Raw genomic sequence first — 22,582 nt, 5'->3', positions numbered from 1 at the left:
AATAAATTGTCCACCTCAGTTAAATAATATTATCCATATGTTCTATGCATTGAAGTAAATATGTGGGCAAAGAAGTTGAATATACTTAACAATTCTAAACTGTACAATTAGAAATGGCTAAAATGATAAATTTCATGCTATTCATCTTTTAACTATGATTAAAAAATCACTGATACTTCCTTAATATCTTATATCATTTTTCTGAAATGTGACTAATAAATTTGATCACATATACATGTTGGGAAATTTTAGATTTCCTAATATTTCCTTGACATAAACTATCAATATTTTCCATGGATATTAATTTCAAATATTTTTCCACTACCCAGCAATAAAACTCAATTTCATGTTTTACACTGACTCAAAAAGAGGGATTTTCTTGATTTTTCTAGCCCCTGCATGATTATCAGCACTTTCATTATGGGATGGGCATTTTCTAAGCACTATTGTTAGCTGTCTCAAGTGAGTGACTATAAAAGAAAACAATAATTAAAGATCACATTTGCGGGCTTCCCTGGTGGTGCAGTGGTTGAGAGTCCACCTGTCGATGCAGCAGACACGGGTTCGTGCCCCGGTCCGGGAAGATCCCACATGCCGCGGAGCGGCTGGGCCCGTGAGCCATGGCCGCTGAGCCTGCGCATCCGGAGCCTGTGCTCCGCAACAGGAGAGGCCACAACAGTGAGAGACCCACGTACCGAAAAAAAAAAAAAAAAAGATTGCATTTGCTGTCAGCATAGTATTTAGGAAGAAATAAACTTGTGTTTTGATTAAAATATATACTTCTTGATTTTTGAAAAGTCGAGCAATAAAACGACTATTTCTTGTCAATTTTTTACTCAGTTCTGAATTAAAATTTATTGAAAAAAATACACTGATAAAAGTAAATTTTCTATTATTTATTAATTATATTTAAAATTTACATGGACTATTAAGGACATTGTGTAATGTTTCTACTATATGCTTTAAACAATTACAAATATTGGCATAAAATAATGTGCATATCAATGTAACAAGTTTGAAAAGTGGGGAATGAGAATCTGAAGTCTGCCTTCTTTCTAACAATGATGATTAACACTCCAAATGAATGGATCATAGATTTCTCTCTCAAATTTCTAAGATTCTTTATGAACAAAATTCTAAAGGACTTCAACATGCAATGGATATATATATATATATATATATATATATATATATATATATATATATAACATTCAGAATAACTAACTTCCATGCTTACACTGAACTCATCATAAGGCAAAAGCCTATAATTGTACTAATTCTTTGGCTCAGTGTGTTCAAAAAGCAAAGCAATGTGGTAAGCTTAATGAAAAAGATCCTTTGTGTTTTCCAGCTTCAAATTGCTTATACAGTTGCAATAAAATCCAACCATCCTCTCAGATTATATATGCAGCTCTGATTTGTTTTCTGAATGCAAGAGACAAGCATGAATCTGTTTCTCTAGTTCATAGTTTAGGAAAATTAGGAAGAAGCATGTTTGTTTTAATAAACATCATTCCACCTCCTGGTATGATCACATCTGAGTAGGAAAATAGTAAATTGATCAAATTCTGTCAGATGAAATATCATGTCTTCTACTATTGGCAACCTCTTGGTATCTCCACAGATTATAAAACAATTGAATGAACTGTGGTCATGAAATTATCCATGTCACAAATCTTGGTTTCTCCTTTTAATTGCTCAAGAAAAACAAGCCTTTGGTAACTCTAGTTACTGTATGCTACAATACAAAACAAATTACCAATAACCATTCCTGAACTAATACATGACCAGATAGTGTTCCCAGAGCAGTTTGTTTTCTTGTTTCCCATAATTCTGTTTGATCTTTTATTTCTTTTGACATCAGTAGGTAAATCTACCAAAATCTTTGTTCTTGAAGAATTTTCATCTCAGGAAGTTCTCATTCTTGCCCTCTGATATAAAAATAACCACTCCAGCAATTAAAATACATCCAAATAAAAATAAGTCAAGGTTGCTTGATGACTACTACACAGGCACCTGCTCTCCCAATATTCAAGGAAGCCATCTGTTGAAAAAGATGAAACACAATTTAAGACAAATTTTACTGTCTTAAAATATACAAATTATAATGTATTTAAACCACTCATTCATATGCATGAAAATCATTAATAAATGTGCTTATCTTTTCCCAATTTATCCACAAGTAGTACAATATAAATGGAAACAATGAAAATGACATTTACATAAACGAATAATATGTATATTGAATTTTTTTAAACCTGCAATCATTTACAGAATTTTTAATGAAACTAGTAAATTCTTTAATGATTTTTAGTGAAATGAAGCTGTTTAAGAAAAGTTTCCAGCAAAGATTTATTCTAGAGCTTGCATGGACACATTTATGATGATATTTCATAGTGACAGCTTGGAGTATATTTTAGATGAAATAGCTATTTCACTATTGAAGTCATTGTGAAGTTATTTCCCAAGATTTTATACTGAATTAAATGTGTTATTCATTCATTCTAAACAGAGACATACAGTGATATAGCTTCAATATTTTGTTATTAATAGGCCATAATTACAATTGCTACAGGGTCTATTTTTTTAAAAGTCTACATTATGCTTGTCATTGAAATGAGAACTGAGATTTTTAAAATAATCCTGAATATGAAATTGGTTAGAAATATATTAAAACAATAATTTTTACAAAGTTTGTAATGAAAATTTATTCCATAGAGGTAAACTAAGATTTTAGTAATTTGAACTTTTTCATATCAATGATTTTTATTACAGTTTTCTAAGAATAATTTATGCACATAAAAATATTAAGTAGATGAGAAATTACAGGATATTATTTCAAAGAGAAAGGAATAAAATGTAACAAATAAAATAGCTATGAGCAAGATAACCTCAGATCACATACATTATCTTATTGATTGAGAAAGGACATGGTCTCACTCTCTAAATATGAAAATTACCATCATTATCTAATTATTTGTTAGTTCTTTTAACTGTGCTTATTGTTACCTGCCATCCCCCTTGCAGGTTAAAAATAAAAACAGAAACAAAACCAAAACACCTTCCCATGTGACTTTTTTTTATTCCTTTCATTTAATATCCTATTTTTTAAAAAGCTAATATAACATCTCTTGTCTTTTTCATAGATATTTGCTCAAAATGAGTAGTTAAAAGGGGCATGTGATATATTGATAGCATATTGTGTGTTAAGAATAATTTTTATATATCACTGTCACCTTTATAATCCCATCATATGTTGTCTTCTCTGTATGACAGGCATGTGAATGGAGTGTCAATAGACAATATGTAAATCTGGTAACATCAATGTCTACAATCTGAAATATTTCTGACTCCAAAATGCACAGTTTCCATTGCCGCTCTTTTAGTTTCCAATGATTTTGAAACATTGTTTCACATCAGGGTCATCTAAGGGACTTTTACAAAGTATAAGTACTCAAGGCCCACCATTCAATAGGAATGGGATGAGTATTGGGTAGATGTATTTTTGAAGTTTCCCAAATACTCTCTGACATTCATTCAGTACTGAAAACTACTATGCATAGTTTCTAGGTGAAGTACAATGTACATACTTTCACTTTATGTCTGTATCTACATTTGCATCTATAATTCTATACATGCTTGTATGTGTGTGTAAAAATGAATGTCTGCTTTTTTCCCCTGAGTTTACTATTCCTCCTGTATTTCTTTTACCAGTGAATGCCACCACTTTCTACCCAGTTGCTCAAGACAGGAACCTAGAGCACATCCATGACCCTTATTTTTACCTCCCTCAACCTTGCAGGTAAATAACCATCAAGTCCTATAAGTATCTCTCCAACGAACTTAATTATACCCATTCGTACTGTCTTCAACCTAGTTCAGGTTACAGTTTCACCTTGAGTGTGAAGGGGAGCAGAATATGCCACTCTAGGGTATCCCACTTTGGCATATTGATTATTTTGAACTAAAGGTACTTGAGAGATGCCGGACACAGGAGGGACACTCTGACCCTCCTTTGATCCCTTAAAGTAGGAGATAAATCTCCCATGTGAAATGGTACCCTCATCTACCAGGAGGGTAGAGGCATATTGATCACCAGACATAGGGAATTTAGGGCCAAGAAGGCTGTGTAAACAAACCTTGTAACTTCACCAATTTCCTACCTCAGTCTCAAACCACTTTGTCTACTCAGTTCTTCATGAATTTACTGTTTCTTTGTCTAAAAAGTATCAAAACTTCCTGCTTTGGTCACTTCTTTGAGTCTCATGTATTTATGGGGTTTCCATATGTACAAAATTAAATTTGTTTTTCTCCCGTTAATCTGTTTTATGTCAATCTAATTATTTCATTAGCTGAAGAAACAAGAAGGAAAGAAGGAAAAATTTTCCACCCCTACAGTGGATTAATAAAATATGTCCTAATAAATTTCTGACTCTGATCTTGCTTTCTCCTAATCGTTTTTCACTTCTCATCAAGTGCAATCATTTTAAAGCACAATTCTGATGACTTACTTTCCCTGTCTAAAATCCTTCATTAGCTCTCCTTTAGGTTTATGGTAAAGTCAAGATTCTATAACATGGTTTCTGGTCCTATATGATATAGACACAATTTATCTCTCCAAACTTACTGCTCACCGCTTTATTTATTGCTGAATGAAACATGCTATGTGTTCTCCTTCCTGCGGCTCTTTAAAAATTCTCTTCCTTAAACCAAACCACTCCCTATATTTTTATCTGTTTAACTATTACTCATTTTCTATGCTTCACTCTACATATCATTTTCTGAAAGATTTCTCTATCCAACACACTTAAGTTCTATCATAGTATTAAGTATTCCCCTTACCCCAGCATTTATCATTCTATTTTAAACATTTGATATATTCTACAAAAATATATTTTAAATATTTGAGACCTCTTCCCCTTTTCCCCCTTGGTCCAGTTTTATCTTATTTAATACATATTTTAAACAATCTGTCCTGTTCTCTCTCCAGGGTTATACCTTTCAGCCTTAGTATGATAACCTAAAAAGGTTGGCATGAAACCAATTATTAAACAGCAACTGAAAATTTAAATATCTCACCAGGCTTCTCTGAAACTCATTCTAAGCATCTTACATCTCTATTATATGCAAATAAACTAAATCCACACACAACAGAGTAAACTGAATTGCAAAAATAATTCACAATAAATTTATTTAAGAAACATTCACATATCTCTCACCCCATGCCAGCAACTATGTCAGGTTTTGGAGATATGACAGTAAATGACACACTATCACTGTTTCTTTACAGCTGCAGGTCGATGCAACAAGACAGTACTACAACATTGTGAAAGGGTGATTTTAGCCAGGCTAGGGGAAATGGAAGTAAATTTTTCTTTCTAGGTCTTGAAGCACACATATTCTTTTTTCAAATCAAATGCAAAAACACAAAATAACAATGTTAAATGACAAAGTCAAATTTATTTAAAACACAAACAAACACACACACCTGCAAGCATGCATGGGTTCGTTCTCTGTGTAACTATTAAGACATGAATCTGACAAATACTCTCTAATCTATTTACATTATTTCCAATTCTAGCTAGCTTGGGAAATTTTCCAAACATACATTGTTATATATTTTAATATATTTGCTTATTCATTCTAATGCTTGGACATTTTATGGTGCCAGTAGTAAATGAAATAACCAGATGATATTGTCCATTTATGGGGTATGTGAAGGGAAGGTGACAGGCATTATCCAGCAAATACCAGAACTTTCTCTAGTGGCCTGGAATTTCAAAGGGATTTTGTGTGGGTTTGCTGATGGTCCCTTGAGAGTCTTAAAAATACAAATAATGATAAGATATGGATGTAAAATCTTAAAGTAATTAAGAGCTTTAAAATTAATGTTTATTGTACTAAAATAAAGTTATTATAAAACATTTTATATATATATATTTTTTTTAATGCAGCAGTTTACTATTAGTCATCAATTTTACATACATCAGTGTATACATGTCAATTCCAATCGCCCAGTTCATCACACCACCATTCCCACCACCCCACAGCTTTCTCCCCTTAGTGTCCATACTTTTGTTCTCTACATCTGTGTCTCAACTTCTGCCCGGCAAACTGGTTCATCTGTTCCATTTTTGTAGGTTCCACATACACGCATTAACATACGATATTTGTTTTCCTCTTTCTGACTTACTTCACTCTGTATGACAGTCATAGATCCATCCACGTCTCAACAAATGACCCAATTTTGTTCCTTTTTATGGTGGAGTAATATCGCATTGTATATATGTACCACAACTTCTTTATCCATTCATCTGTTGATGGGCATTTAGTTTGCTTTCATGACTTGGCTATTACAAATAGTGCTGCAATGAACATTGGGGTGCATGTGTCTTTTTGAATTATGGTGTTCTCTGGGTATATACCCAGTAGTGGGATTGCTGGATCATATGGTAATTCTATTTTTAGTATTTTAAGGAACGTCCATACTGTTCTCCATAGTGGCTGTATCAATTTACATTCCCACCAACAGTGTAAGAGGGTTCCCTTTCTACACACCCTCTCCAGCATTTGCTGCTTGTAGATTTTCTGATGGTGCTCATTCTAACTGGTGTGAGGTAATACCTCATTGTAGTTTTGATTTGCATTTCTCTAATAATTAGTGATATTGAGCAGCTTTTCATGTGCTTCTTGGCCATCAGTATGTCTTCTTTGGAGAAATGTCTATTTAAGTCTTCTGACTATTTTTGGATTGGGTTGATTGTTTCTTTAATATTGACCTGCATGAGCTGTTTATATATTTTGGAGATTAATCATTTGTCCATTGATTCATTTGCAAATATTTTCTCCCATTCTAAGGGGTGTCTCTTCATCTTGGTTATGGTTTCCTTTGCTGTGCAAAAGCTTAGAAGTTTCATTAGGTCCCATTTGTTTATTTTTGTTTTTATTTCCAATACTCAAGGAGGTGGATCAAAAAAGATCTTGCTGTGATTTATGTCAAAGAGTGTTCTTCCTAGGTTTTCCTCTAAGAGTTTTATAGTGTCTGGTCTTACTTTAGGTCTCTAATCCATTTTCAGTTTATTTTTGAGTATGGTGTTAGGGAGTGTTCTAATTTCATTTTTTTACATGTAGCAGTCCAGTTTTCCCAAAACCACTTATTGAAGAGACTGTCTTTTCTCCATTGTATATTCTTGCCTCCTGTGTCAGGGATTAGTTGACCATAGGTGTGTGGGTTTATCTCTGGGCTTTCTATCTTGTTCCATTGATCAATATTTCTGTTTTTGTGCCAGTACCATACTGTCTTGATTACTGTAGCTTTGTAGTATAGTCTGAAGTCAGGGAGTCTGATTCTTCCTGCTCCGTTTTTTTTTCCCTCAAGACTGCTTTGGCTATTCGGGATTTTTTGTGTCTCCATACAAATTTTAAGATTTTTTGTTCTAGTTCCACAAAAAATGACATTGGTAATTTGATAGGGATTGCATTGAATCTATAGATTGCTTTGGGTAGTAGAGTCATTTTCACAATATTGATTCTTCCAATTCAAGAATGTGGTATATCTCTCCATCTGTTGGTATCATATTTAATTTCTTTCTTCAGTGTCTTATAGTTTTCTGCATAGAGGTCTTTTGTCTCCCTAGGTAGGTTTATTCCTAGGTATTTTATTCTTTTTGTTGCAATGGTAAATGGGAGTGCTTTCTTAATTTCTCTTTCAGATTTTTCATCATTAGTGTATAGGAATGCAAGAGATTTATGTGCATTAAGTTTGTATCCTGCAACTCTACCAAATTCATTGATTAGCTCTAATAGTTTTCTGGTGCCATTTTTAGCATTCTCTATGTATAGTATTATGTCATCTGAAAACAGTGACAGTTTTACTTCTTCTTTTCCAATTTATATTCCTTTTATTTCTTTTTCTTCTCTGATTGCCATGGCTAGGACTTCCAAAATTATGTTGAATAATAATGGTGAGAGTGGACATCCTTGTCTTGTTCCTGATCTTAGAGGAAATGCTTTCACTTTTTCACCATTGAGAATGATGTTTGCTGTGGGTTTGTCGTATGTGGCCTTTATTATGTTGAGGTAGGTTCCCTCTATGCCCACTTTCTGGAGAGTTTTTATCATAAATGGGTGTTGAATTTTGTCAAAAGCTTTTTCTGCATCTATTGAGATGATCATATGGTTTTTATTCTTCAATTTGTTAATATGGTGTATCACATTAATTGATTTGCATATAATGAAGAATCCTTGGATCCCTGGGATAAATCACACTTGATCATGGTATATGATCCTTTAATGTGCTGTTGGAGTCTGTTTGCTAGTATTTGGTTGAGGATTTTTGCATCTATATTCATCAGTGATATTGGTCTGTAATTTTCTTTTTTTTTTAGTATCTTTGTCTGGTTTTGTTTTCAGGGTGATGGTGGCCTGATAGAATGAGTTTGGTAGTGTTCCTTCCCCTGCAATTTTTTGGAAGAGTTTGAGAAGGATGGGTGTTAGCTCTTCTCTTAATGTTTGATACAATTCACCTGTGAAGCCATCTGGTCCTGGACTTTTGTTTGTTGGAAGATTTTTAATCACAGCTTCAATTTCATTACTTGTGATTGGTATGTTCATATTTTCTATTTCTTCCTGGTTCAGTCTTGGAAGGTTATACCTTTCTAAGAACTTGTCCATTTCTTCCAGGTTGTCCATTTTTCTGGCATAGAGTTGCCTGTAGTAGTCTTTTAGGATGCTTTGCATTTCTGCAGTGTCCATTGTAACTTCTCCTTTTGCATTTCTAATTTTATTGATTTGAGTCCTATCCCTCTTTTTCTTGATGAGTCTGGCTAAAGGTTTATCAATTTTATTTATCTTCTCAAAGAACCAGCTTTTAGTTTTATTGTTGTTTGCTATTGTTTTGTTAATTTCTATCTCATTTATTTCTGCTCTGATCTTTATGATTTATTTCCTTCTGCTAACTTTGGGTTTTGTTTGTTCTTCTTTCTCTAGTTTCTTTAGGTGTAAGGTTAAATTGTTTATTTGAGATTTTTCTTGTTTCTTGAGGTAGGCTTGTATAGCTATAAACTTCCCTCTTAGAACTGCTTTTGCTGCATCCCATAGGTTATGGATCATTGTGTTTTCATTGTCATTTGTCTCTAGGTGTTTCTTTATTTCCTCTTTGAGTTCTTCAGTGATCTCTTGGTTACTTAGTAAGGTATTGTTTAGCTTCCATGTGTTTGTGTTTTTTACATTTTTTTCCCCTGTAATTTATTTCTAATCTCATAGCATTGTGGTCAGAAAAGATGCTTGATATGATTTCAATTTTCTTAAATTTACTGAGGCTTGATTTGTGACCCAAGGTGTGATCTATCCTGGAGAATCTTCCGTGCACACTTGAGAAGAAAGTGGAATCTGCTGTTTTTGGATGGAATGTCCTATAAATATCAGTTAAATCTATGTGGTCTATTGTGTCATTTAAAGCTTCTGTTTCTTATTTATTTTCATTTTGGGTGATCTGTCCATTGGTGTAAGTGAGGTGTTAAAGTCCCCCACTATGATTGTGTTACTGTCGTTTTCCTCTTTTATTGCTGTTAGCAGTTGCCTTGTGTATTGAGGTGCTCCTATGTTGGGTGCATATATATTTATAATTGTTGTAACTTCTTCTTGGATCGATCCCTTGATCATTATGTAGTGTCCTTCCTTGTCTCCTGTAACATTCTTTATTTTAAAATTTATTTTATCTGCTATGAATATTCCTACTCCAGCTTTCTTTTGATTTCCATTTGCATGGAATATCTTTTTCCATCCCCTCACTTTCAGTCTGTATGTGTCATTAGGTCTGAAGTGGGTCTCTTGTAGACAGCATCTGTATGGGTCTTGTTTTTGTATCCATTCAGTAAGCCTGTGTCTTTTGGTTGGAGCATTTAATCCATTCACATTTAAGGTAATTATCATTATGTATGTTCCTATGACCATTTTCTTAATTGTTTTGGGTTTGTTTCTCTAGGTCCTTTTCTTCTCTTTTGTTTCACACTTAGAGAAGTTCCTTTAGTATTTGCTGTAGAGCTGGTTTGGTGGTGCTGAATTTTCTTAGCTTTTGCTTGTCTGTAAAGCTTTTGATTTCTCCATCTAATCTGAATGAGATCCTTGCCCAGTAGAGTAATCTTGGTTGTAGGTTTTTCCCATTCACCACTTTAAGTATATCATGCCACTTCCTTCTTGGAGAGTTTCCGTTGAGAAATCAGCTGTTAACCTTATGGGAGTTCCCTTGTATGTTATTTGTCATTTTTCACTTGCTGCTTTCAATAATTTTTCTTTTTCTTTAATTTTTGCCAATTTGATTACTATGTGTCTCGGCATGTTTCTCCTTGGGTTTATCCTGCCTGGGACTCGCTGCCCTTCCTGGACTTGGGTGGCTATTTCCTTTCCCATGTTAGGGAAGTTTTCAACTGTAGTCTCTTCAAATATTTTCTCGGTCCTTTCTCTCTCTCTTCTCCTTCTGGGACCCCTATAATGCAAATGTTGTTGTGTTTAGTGTTGTCCCAGAGGTCTCTTAGTCTGTCTTCCATTTCTTTTCATTCTTTTTTCTTCATTCTGTTCCACAGCAGTGAATTCACCATTCTGTCTTTCAGGTCACTTATCTGTTCTTCTGCCTCAGTTATTCTGCTATTGATTCCTTCTTGTGTAGTTTTCATTTCAGTTATTGTATTGTTCATCTCTGTTTGTTTGTTCTTTAATTCTTTAGGTCTTTGTTAAACATTCCTTACATCTTCTCCATCTTTGCATCCATTGTTTTTCCGAGGTCCTGGATCATCTTCACTATCATTATTCTGAATTCTTTTTCTGGAAGGTTGCCTATCTCCACTTCATTTAGTTGTTTTTCTGACATTTTATCTTGTTCCTTCATGTGGTACATACCCCTCTGCCTTTTCATCTTTTCTATGTTTCTGTGAATGTGTTTTTTTGTTCCACAGGCTACAGGATTGTATTTCTTCTTGTTTCTGCTGTCTGCCTTCTGGTGGGTGAACGTTATAAAACATTTTAAATACCACTTTGCTCTTTGTAAGATAATTTATGATCCAAAAGAGTGTAATAAAATACAGGTGAGGGAAAATGGCCTTTAGGACGGTTTTACCCATTACTACTACATTCATTATTTTACTTTCAATTTTAGAGGAATTATAAGCATAATGGCTCATTTCTATAAATATGTAATGAAGATATTATATCATTTATATGCCCATAAACTTCCTTTATTTAATGTTCATTTGTAAAAGTAGCACATTTAAAATATATATCACTGAACTGGTACATTTCCATAGCAAGTCAACAGTCATAGCAGTGCTCCTTTTGTAAACACTAGGGACCTAGGAAGGTAAGGAATTAAAATATATCTTCTAAAATCTCAGTGCAATAATTACAGCTTATTTTATATTTGCTGCTCTCTGGATAAGGAATGCTTCTTTCTCACAATTAAAGTAAAACATAGAATATCACAGGACCTAGTTCTCTAAATTCTTGCTGTTTGTTCCTCCATTCCACCTTTTTTCTTCCTTCTTAGCCAAATGCCTCTTCATTGGAATCAAAGGATTTTCCCTTGGGGAAGAGTAAGGTTCATAAGGCAGATACCTTAGTCTGATCATGTGGAGTCTGGTTTTGTACTTCAAAGTCAGCCTATTTAATATTGTAGTTGAACACATATCACCAAAACTGGCACAATCAAGGAAGTTATGTATCTTTAAAAGTAAACATTTTTTCCAAGAAATTTACTTCAATCAAATTTTAGTTAATTTCTATGACCAAAAATAAAGCCTTCTATACATTAAGGAATAAGAGGAGATGAGGTTATTATCCTGCTTCAACTAAGTAAGACTTTGGAATTTAACTGCATCCATTGATGGAAAATTGGTCTGTTTGTTTGTTTAAATTGTTTCTCATTTTTAAGTTTCTGATAAAGGAGTGAAATAAGAAATATTGAAAGATTTGGCAAAGAAAGAAAGAAAGGAGAAATTGAATATAATGACAAAAGTCTGAAAATATACCCATTCTCTTCATTACAAGCAAGGCTACAGTAACTGTACAGCATAAGTTATTTTCCACCATAATTAAGTTGTCCTCCTCTCATCTTTCCCCACCACTCACACACACCTCAACACAAATAGTCCAGATCTTCGACCAGATTGGGAGCTTCTCTGAGCATGATCCTAAATCTCTAACTACAGTGTATGTTTAAAGGCTAACCTAAGATCAGCCAATTATTTCACTCCATCTTCTTGGCCAAAGTGTTTGTCCAGGAATGAGTGCTTTATACGACAGACCATTCAGAGCTCTTTGCTGTTTGTTTTTGGGTTTCTTTTGAACAAAGAATTCTTTTATTTTCTGATTATGGCTGTGAGGATTCCCACTTGGAGTTTCCAGCAGCACCACCCCATGGAAAATTCTCTCTGCAGTGAGTAACAATCAACCTAACAAAGATAGTCAAGCAAAAATGGGAGGCAGAAAGTTGATTTCTGCAGGTTTCCATTCTCTTATTTTTGTTATCTCTAAAACCAAATATTTTAAAGATGAGTTTTTGTGAACCAATGTATTCCACTTTCATTTTTTGCTTCAGCTAATTAAAATTCAGTTCCTGTCTCTTGTTATAACATAATAAAGTGGAAATCTCACTGAAGCATGAATGTAACTTTCTAATATAAATTTTATTGAAGTATAGAATACACAAGAGAAAAGTACACAAAAACATATGATTTAATAAACTTTTTACAAAATGAAAATGGACAAAATCAATCATTTTGAGTTCAGAGTAATTTGACTAGATACATTGCTGTATGTACCCCTCTCCTCCAAAGGAAGTAAGTGAAATAAGTTCTTATATGCGAAGTAACTTATGCTGGCAACAATCTTACCTGGGTCCATTCATTAGTTTGTGGATCATAGGATTCCATAGTGTTGAGGTAAGTCTGCCCATCATAGCCACCAACAGCGTATAGTCTGTCACCAAGGAGACAGACACCAACAGCATCTCTGGGCATACTCAAAGGAGCCACCATGGTCCATGTATCTGTTTTAGGATCATATCTAAAATGTAAGGATAAAGGACATAACATACTCTAGTCACATTGAACTTTTACTATATTAATGATGCCCTTTCAAAACAAGCCATGGAAAAGAAAACTTAACTTTTTTTCCTAAAAACTCAATATTTAAGCAGGTTTTCAGGAACCAATATCCACAATGTCTGGCTTTCTATAGTTTAAGGTATTTTAAAAACATACCTAGACTCTTAATTGGATGGATGCTGAGTCATCTTACAAAAATGAATATCATGATTTCTTTCCACAAGGAAGTCAGATATGTAAATAACTATTGTTCCAGAGTAGAATGAGGTTCTTTAAAACAGGTACAAGAAAGTGTTATGGTCATGAAACAGAAGTAATGGTTAAAAATCTGGGACAATTATGAAATACTTCACATTTGAAGTCTCCTTTAAATGAGATCTGAAAATCTATCCTAAATTTGCTAGAAAGAAAGAGATATTTTTACAAAGGAACACAAGTGTTAATAAAACTGCATGGCCAGCTTTGTGGAAAGTAGGTGTGCAGTGTGGCCAGGTTCAAGGGTATGAGAAGAAGCAATGCTTAAAAAGGTGGTTTTTGGGCTTCCCTGGTGGCGGAGTGGTTGAGAGTCCACCTGCCGATGCAGGGGACATGGGTTCGTGCCCCGGTCCGGGAACATCCCACATGCCGCGGAGCGGCTGGGCCCGTGAGCCATGGCCGCTGAACCTGCGCGTCCGGAGGCTGTGCTCTGCAACGGGAGAGGCCACAGCGGTGAGAGGCCCGTGTACCGCAAAAAAAAAAAAGGTGGTTTTTGATCAGCTCATGAATTGCTTGATTCCCAGAGTAAGAAAGTATTTTGTGCTTACTCAATAGGAAAATAGGGAACCACTGAAACTTGAGGAAATAGGTACAACATGAACAGAGCTATCTTTTAGTGATTATTACTCAGGATTCACTGGAAGAGAGAGATTGGTAAATCAAGAGATTGAAGCAGAGGGTCCAAGTATTATTATTGAATTTTAACCAAAAATAATTAAATTTCCAGAAAGTCTGATTACCATACATTACATACAGATATTTTATGTGTTGGATGGTAAGACACCAAAGAATTCCTTGGTGAGTGTGCTTTACTTCAGCTAAGAAGGAATGATTAAGCCACCTCTTTGCCTTTAACCTACAACTGCAGGTTCAGATACGAAAACATCGTAAGAGCCCAGTAGAGGAAATATAAAAGAAGACTAGATGACAGCAAATTTATTCCTAGTTCGTTTTTCTACTCCAATCTTATTATGAAATTTTAATGAAAAAAATAAACAAACACAAACAAGCCAAAAAACCCACATACAGTTTATTGAAAATAAAGAAGGTTGTTACAAAAAAAATGACTGGAAGGACCCCAAGGATCTGGAATTTATATTTTGGAGAGAATATTTCTCCAAGGACATTACATGCATTTACACACCATGTCTGGAGGAGTTGTGACAGTCAAGATGATATATGTGAGATGAGAGATTGGTTGAATGCCTGAAAATCAGGACCACCTTAAAGCACAGGCTGTCAGGCAAATAAAAAAGTAATTTTATATGCTATAGTTAATAAGTGTAAAACATCACAAATAGGTACAGGCACACATAGACACAAATGCAAATATGCAATCCATGCTATCAAATCTTTAAGATATTTAAACTTCTACAATGAATATTTTGAAATGTATAAACATAAAAACAGAGGACAAAAAAAAGGAAAGATGAGAAAAGAAAAGACACCACAAGGAATCATATTGTACAATCCACAAAGTGGAACATTTTGTAAGATACCTGACTGAAGTTTTCAGGTAAAAAAAGCCCAGTAATAAAATGAATTACTAAGAAGAAGTAGCTGTTCTAAATTAAATGTGACTTTAAAATGTAACAAAATAAAGTGAATGAAACTTACTTGGATACCAATTTATAGACCAACTATTAAAAGATGTTTAAGGCATTTTGGAAATTTTAATTCTGGGTATCAGATTAAAATAAGAGATTTTAAAAATTTTTATTACTTGTGATAATGACGTTGTGATTATGCTAAAAATGTAAAGTTCTGATCATTTTCCATTGTTTGTTTCTGGGATGAATTCATAAGGGTTTTGAGCTAAAGTAAAGAATTACTTTAAAACACTTCAGGAAAAAAAATACTGTAAAGGTGAATGGATGAAGCAATTTGGTGATGGTTGTTGAATCTGGGTAATGAATGCGGGGAGTTGTTTTTTCCTTTTCTGTCAGGAAATTTTTGTCATAAAAATAACTTTAAAAGGAAGAATGTATAATACTCCTAATTTCAGTGAAACATGCACGTTCTTTATATTTTATTCATTTTCCAATAGAAGCTAGTCTGCCTTTTGTCACAATCACTTCACTTAAATAGCTTTTCCTGAAGTCCTATTTTAGTCCCCATGTAATTATTATTGAGCTCTATAGGATTTTTTTCAACTATTGTCTACATAGCAGACTTTACCACTTTGCAAAAAGGCAGAAGAACTGAGAAAAAAGCTAACAGTAACAGCACTAAAGAATAATAAATGCATTTCTGAAGGCTTCTGAAATTTTAAATGAAGCTCATATAATGAAGATATTCTCATATACTCATACTTCAGGGAAAATTAAGAAAACACTAGTATGTCCTATATCTAGGTACACATTTAAAATAATATCCTACACTTTGAAATAGATATCATTCTTTTCACATTTTACAAAATTCCTGAAGAAAAGTTAAAAAATTTAGTGCATTCTCCTAGAAGATCCAAATCTTTGAATTAAATATACCTGTTTTCAGTGGTAGGTAACATATTTCATGTGTTTAATAGCAATCTTTTAATTTATATCTGACAATGATGATGATATTTAAACATATATATTGCTAGAAAATCAAATCAAACCAAACCAAAAGAAAAACTGAGTCCAAACTACCCCCTCCTACACACACACTCACACACTCTCTCTCTCTCTCTCTCTCTCTCTCTCTCTCAGATATTTATGCAGTAATCACACTAATTCAAAATTACCCAGTAATGGTTATCCTTGTCCTCACATTAATGAATCTAAATTGATTTTTCTGTATTTAGAACTCCGTGGATTTACCTCTCAGCTTGGGGATACACATAATTGTTACCCCCCAAATGAAATAAACAGCATTTTTTAGCTTAGGGAAAGATCCACAGATGTATAAGCTCTTTCCAAACAATTACTAACAGCGAACTTTATCATTATCTGTTCATGTTTTTGACAAAATTTTGTTCTAAGCATTCTTTTTTGCCTCAGGTTGCCTGTTTATAAAAAGAAAGAAAGAAAAGAAAAAGCAGGTGCGGGGTGGCTGCTGTCTTTTTGCATTTAGGCTGTCTGCCTTTCCTACATCTCACCTTGGCCTTCATGGTCAGAATGTGAGCTCTGCATCAGGGACTCTATTAAAGTTTCCAGCCCTCAGGAAAGAGACGCATCCGTATATAGTGGCTAAAATTGGCTGTAAAATGAAAACTTGCCAAAGGCATATGACAACCACAGAACAAAGTTAGTTTCTCATTGACACTCCCGCTTGAAATTTTTGAGGTACCATTACTTTTTCAAGTATTGTTATTTCCACAATTAGAAGATAAAAATTTATCTTATGTTTAATGGACAATATAACTAGATTTCTGCTCCCCCTTTCAACAGTTTTTGCTTATTTTTATACAAACATATTTTTAAAAGTTAATTTGATTTAAACTTTTCTATGAAGGTGTATGAAAAACTCAATTTTGATTAGGTCATATTCCATTACATCTACTCTTCAAGGTTGAGGGGAGGAGAGATGAGCTGGTGACAGAACCGGAGAAAGCAAGGACCCACTAAGCAACTCCGACTCCTCTCAGGTGTAGCTTTCTCATTAAAGTTTTAAAAATTATTTAAGCTATTGTCAATCAACAGAACATGGAGCATACACAGAAGATCTTAATGCTAGTAAAAACTCACTTTTAAAATATATATCTTTAACAGTTCAAAACTAAGGAAAATAGATTCTTTATGTAATTATTTTCTCTACTCATATAATAGAAAAATTTACTAGTGCTGTGAGTCCAAATTATGTATTTTTAAATACCTTTCTCAATGTGAAAATGAATTTCAGAGTTCGATACCAGCGTTGATAACCTTCCATCTACATGCGCCATCACATGTTGCATCTTTTCATGTACATCTACCTTCCACAGAATTGTTCTCCTTCCTCCAAAATTTGCAGATGAATTACCATGATGTCAGCATTCCAGACAGAATATCCAAGAACAACAGATTACTCTGTAACTCCCTGTGTCCAGCTGACCACTTCAAAGATAACACTTGCCTCATAAGCTACTGAGGCAAATATTAATCACAAATATAAATTAGTGTGGCTATGGTATAGGTCAATAATTTTTGCATCTACTTATAAAACAAGGGCTTTATATACATAGACTGGATCTCCATCTGTTGTATATATTTCTACCAGAAATTTGAACATAATTTGTTATCAAAGAAGTAGCAAAGATTATGCATGCACAATAATAGAAAAACAAAGGCAAAAAAAAAATATTTTCATGCTGCACTCATTTGGCTGGTTCCAACAGTAAGATCTTAAGAAGAATAAAAAGAAATATTTATTATAAAGTAAAATAGTGCCTACCTAACATTTTAACTTTAAACAATTCAAGGAATTACATTTTTGTAGAAAATTTAGGATCTCACGTATCAAAAATGTGAATTAATATATTAATGTGCTACTTAAGGCCTAGGATAGCATCCATAATTTAAATAAAAAGTAAGTCTCTCCTTTATCATCTCTCTTCAGTGTTCAGAAATTCTTGGATTATGTCTAAACCAAAAGGATGAAATGAGAAATTAAGAGAAATGAAAGAATCCAAAATTCCATACTTGCTCTATATATTAATGTTTATGGTAATCTGAAAAGAATTATTAAAGTAGATAATGTAGTTATCCCTGTATGTCAGACAGCATATCTTAAATTATTTCATTTTTAACAAAGATCTAAAGATGATAAAAATAGAGCCATACCCTGACAGTAATAAGTTAAATACTGTTATTTTAGATGACTTTTTCTGTTATGACTGGAGTATATTTTGGTAGACTTTGAACAAAAGTTGTACATTTATTATAAGTTATATATCAAAATTGTGATTATTGTTAATAGTGTTTGGTTGATAAGATATGATGATATAATTTTCAACAAATATATGATTAATTGCTTAATATTTTAGTCTCAATCAAAAATTTTCTGTCTGTTGAAGATATGCCTGAAGTATATGTAAATCATGAATCCTCAGCCAATGATGATGGAAATGGGTGTTCACATGCAAATAGAGAAGAAATAAATCAATATCTATCTACATATCTTTCCATCAGTCCATCCAAACATCCATCCATCCATCCATCTCTCCATTTATCCCTTTTAAAACCTGTCTATCTTTCCTTCAATCCATCTGAACATTCATCCATCCCTCTATTATTCCTCTTAAAATCTCTATCTATCTATCTATCTATCTATTTATCTATCTATCTATCTATCTATCTATTTATCTATCTATCTATCTATCTATTTATCTACCTACCTACCTATTTACAGTATACCTCATAATGTTTTCCTTGTGAGAAATTTGACACCTCTTTTTCTTGGTGTCTGACTGATTTAATAAATGCTTGTTAAGTGCTTACTCAGTGCCAGGAATTGAGCCAAGTGGAGGTGTATAGGCATAGATAAGACAATCTTGGCCAGCACATAGAATCTAGTTTAGTGGAAAAATTGATGTAAAACAAATAATTTTTTCATTATGTTGATAATTCGTACAAAGGAAAACTCCATTGCACTTTCAGGTCAAATCTGTATTATGAAAAGTTTCCTCAGGCTACTCTAAGGGGAAAAGATTGGAGGAAGCAAGAGTGGATATTACAAAGGCAGGTTTAGGAGTTTCCTTTAATGTTGACATCTCTTTCCTATCAGGTCTCATTACTGGGATGTAGATTCAAGGGCAAAGGTGGTCCTGATCTCTTATTAGCCAGCAGTGGTACTGATGGCTTTGAGCATATTTTCTGATCCATTGCGTGATTTCCAGCTTTGTGATCTCAAAGTTCTAATTATTTATTTCTTTATCTCTTTTTTTCTAATACATTTTAAGCTCTATTTAGTACGGTGAAAGCACACACAGAACAGTATTTATTGAGTAAGTGAATAGATGAATGTGCTTTTTCTAATGAATTGCACCTTCTGGGTCTAAATTCTGCTAGAACTTACTGCATTTTTGCACACTGCTTTTGTCCACTAAGATGCTCTCACTAGGGTGAGGCTTGGTTACAAAATTAGCTTTTACTGTTCCAGCAACTATTCTAAACTTCATGTTCTTACTCAGTCTCTGCTTTCTTATCTGTTCTGATATGAAGTACCAATGTTCCTTGCATTTAAGAAAGCCTGACTTTACAATTTTTGATAGGTGCTATATAACTGTACTTTGCTACTTTATAATACCTTTATACTTCTATAAGAAATCATTGTCACATAACAACATTTGTCTATCTACTTATCTGTCTATAAAACATAACATTGTACACTACCTGCTATTCCTAATGATTTGTTTGCCTATGATTATATACTAAGAAACATTCCTTACATTACACATGCAAGGTAATTCTACAGGGGTACCATTATGTAAAATCATCAATATAGAATATATCTTATAGAAATTGTAAAAAATGCTGTTATCTGACACATGGTATGAGCTCAGATAAGAATCATGATGATGCTGTGCTTCTGCATTACCTAAGTTGTTCATCCCCACTGCACTCCTATAGCTTAAAATAGTTATGCTTAATTAAATACAATTTTGCACCATAAATGTATTCCTAGACTGAATTCTTTATGCCTCTGTTCATAAACAACATTTTAATGCATTAGAGAGTAAACTTAGAAAATAATGTGTATGAAATATCATTTTATTAGTGGCATTTATATATTTGCCATAAAAGTAGCAGCCTCATCATATTCATTTTCTTTGTCATTGTTTCCCAAGAATTTAGCAAAGGAAAATGTGAATAACCTGCCATTCTAGTAACAGTATTTTTTAAATAAATGGTTGCATGTTTGTGTTTATAAAAGTATACACTTATTAATTTGGACTCTGACCACTGTCCTCACTATAGCACCTATAGTTCCTAATTTCAATGGACAAGAGAACATTGAATTGCAACTGTGGTAAGCTTAATGCCATCCTCTATGTATATATAGCCATAAATCTACAGTCCATTTCACAGAGTAGCAATATCGTTAAACATTTCTGTATTTTATCCTAGAAGTGACTTCAGTTTGAACAGAGCCTGTTCACTAAAAGCTATCTCTTGCCAATGGCCTTATTCTCAGTAAAAATGTTCACGTATCCCGAGAATAAATTATCATAAATGAGAGACAGCCCCTTTCTTCCAATGACTCTTCCACTATCAAGCATGGATATAAAGGATTTGGTTTCTTGATATTAAGAGGAAAATTGCTGTGGTCATCAGTGTGATCCTCCAGACACCTGTTCCTCTCCCAGGTACCAGGTCAGATACTGTCTTTCCACACTCTGAAGTTTTCTGTGGCCATGTGACTGAGTTGTCATCAAAGTATCAACAAAGGAGAATTATATTACTTGAAGGTTGAATCTTTAAGAATGCATAAACAATGTAGTACTATTCTCTGGCTTTTCCCTTCTGACATGGAGACCAGCGATGTCCATATTTTAGCTTATATGTCCTTTTTGGTACTAGAGTAATAATATCACATGGACACACAGCATGAGAAAAAAGAGCATTATAGTATTAAGTCACTAAAACTTTTGAAGTTATTCATTAAGGTAGAATTACTTATCCTATCCCAGGTGATAAAAAAAATTATCCTCAATACTTCCTAATCTCACTTCCTCATGTATCAGCATGTTTCCTTATGTAATAGAAAATATCACTATAAGTTTCTCTAACTCTCTAATCCTTAATTCACATGACATAAAAGTGCTAAGAGATCCACATCCACTAAAGAGAATTCAGCCATAACCATGCCAGGAGGTGTGTGGATAGTTGGACCAAGACTGAAGCCAAGGTAAATTTTCGCTCCAGCCTCTGTGCACCTGACATTTTTAGGAAGGAATTAAAAGAAAATCTATACTTCTTCTATACACCAGGATAATAGGCAATATAGTTCTAATACGCTTGTCTTACATTAAGAAAGGTATGACATAAAACAAAGTTCATAATTCACCTTTACGAATTTGAAGAGAGTAGTAGAACAAATAAGACAGGATGAATAGAACAGATAAATAATATATCCAATTTTTAAACAAAAGAATTATCAGACATTCATTCATTTTAAAAATTATTTAAAACTGTATTTTAATTGATCTTTTAAAACATATTAATGGGAAGTTTAAAGATAACTTTAGAATTATGTGAAAATAAATTGTAGGGTTTTAAAAAATATTAGTTGAAAAGAATGGAAAAAAAGAAAGAAGGAAGGAGGGAGGGAGGATGAGGAAAGAAAAAATAAGGTAAGGCATAAAGTGGTGTGTGTGTGTGTGCGCGCATGCACGTGGGCACGCGCACGAGTGAGAGAAAGAGAGAGACTAATAAAGCAGCTCTAGGAGTTGAATTTACTTTCCTAAATTATGCAGATTTTATAATCGCTTGCATTAGGTATCAATGTAATTCTCATTCTTTCTTTCACTATAACCGTGCCTTGGGGTCTTACCTTTCTACGTAATCTAGCAGCCGAGAACAGTGGTTTGAAGCAGGAGCATCATGACCTCCTACTGCATAAAGAAAACCATCACATGTGGCCACTCCAACACCCCCTCTTCGTTTACACATTGGAGCACACATGTTCCACTTATTTGTGTGAGGATCATAATATTCCATTGAACTCAAACAGGAACTTCCATCACGACCTCCAACTGAATACAACCTAAAAACACAATTGGACAAACATGATTTAGTATTACAGTCTGTATGACCAAATGAAGGAAAGGAAAAGTCCTTTACAAATAAATTTTCAATCACAGCATGATCCTCAAATGTGTTCAAAATATATTACTTCACATGGAAGTTTTTGTTAAAGGAACATTATAACTAATTAAGTATACCTGAATCCCATGATTTTAATAAGCTATATACTAGATGAAATTAAAATGATAATTTTCTAACCTCTTTATTTCTAGAATGTTAGATTAAAACTATTTTTGTGTAAATAATTAAATCATCTAATACATTATTTTAATAAATATCGAGGAATGCCTATTTTAAAATAAGATATATTTATCTTCAATTTTTCTTAAAAATGAGCATAATCAGAAGAAAATCGATTATCTTACTTGTTGTTCAGCAATTGATTTTGCTATTGATTTTGCCAGTAGGTAAAACATGCCTACTTCTTGTGTTCTGTATTCACAGTTTAGAACACTAAATAAATAGAATAATTTAAACACATACTGTCATAACACTAGCTTTCATAATCAGCACCTATACTAT

General features: G+C 33.5%; 1 protein-coding gene across 2 annotated transcripts in view; it reads right to left on the bottom strand.

The window, feature by feature from the left end:
* Window positions 1-1,984: 1,984 nt before the first annotated feature.
* The window catches only part of KLHL1 (kelch like family member 1), a 374,004-nt gene continuing 353,406 nt past the window's right edge, over window positions 1,985-22,582 (bottom strand). For both annotated transcript variants that reach the window (XM_019945984.3, XM_019945985.3), the window contains 3 exons: window positions 21,807-22,019; window positions 12,885-13,056; window positions 1,985-2,044 (listed from right to left, as the gene is read on the bottom strand). In XM_019945984.3, the coding sequence (XP_019801543.2) occupies window positions 1,985-2,044; window positions 12,885-13,056; window positions 21,807-22,019 (445 nt within the window). The remainder of the gene's footprint in view (window positions 2,045-12,884; window positions 13,057-21,806; window positions 22,020-22,582) is intronic.

The sequence above is a fragment of the Tursiops truncatus genome, chromosome 18 (genome assembly GCF_011762595.2).
Source record: "Tursiops truncatus isolate mTurTru1 chromosome 18, mTurTru1.mat.Y, whole genome shotgun sequence".
Classification (NCBI taxonomy): Eukaryota; Metazoa; Chordata; class Mammalia; order Artiodactyla; family Delphinidae; genus Tursiops; species Tursiops truncatus.
Note: the sequence above shows the minus strand (reverse complement) of the source record. Positions and strands in the feature narration are given on the sequence as shown.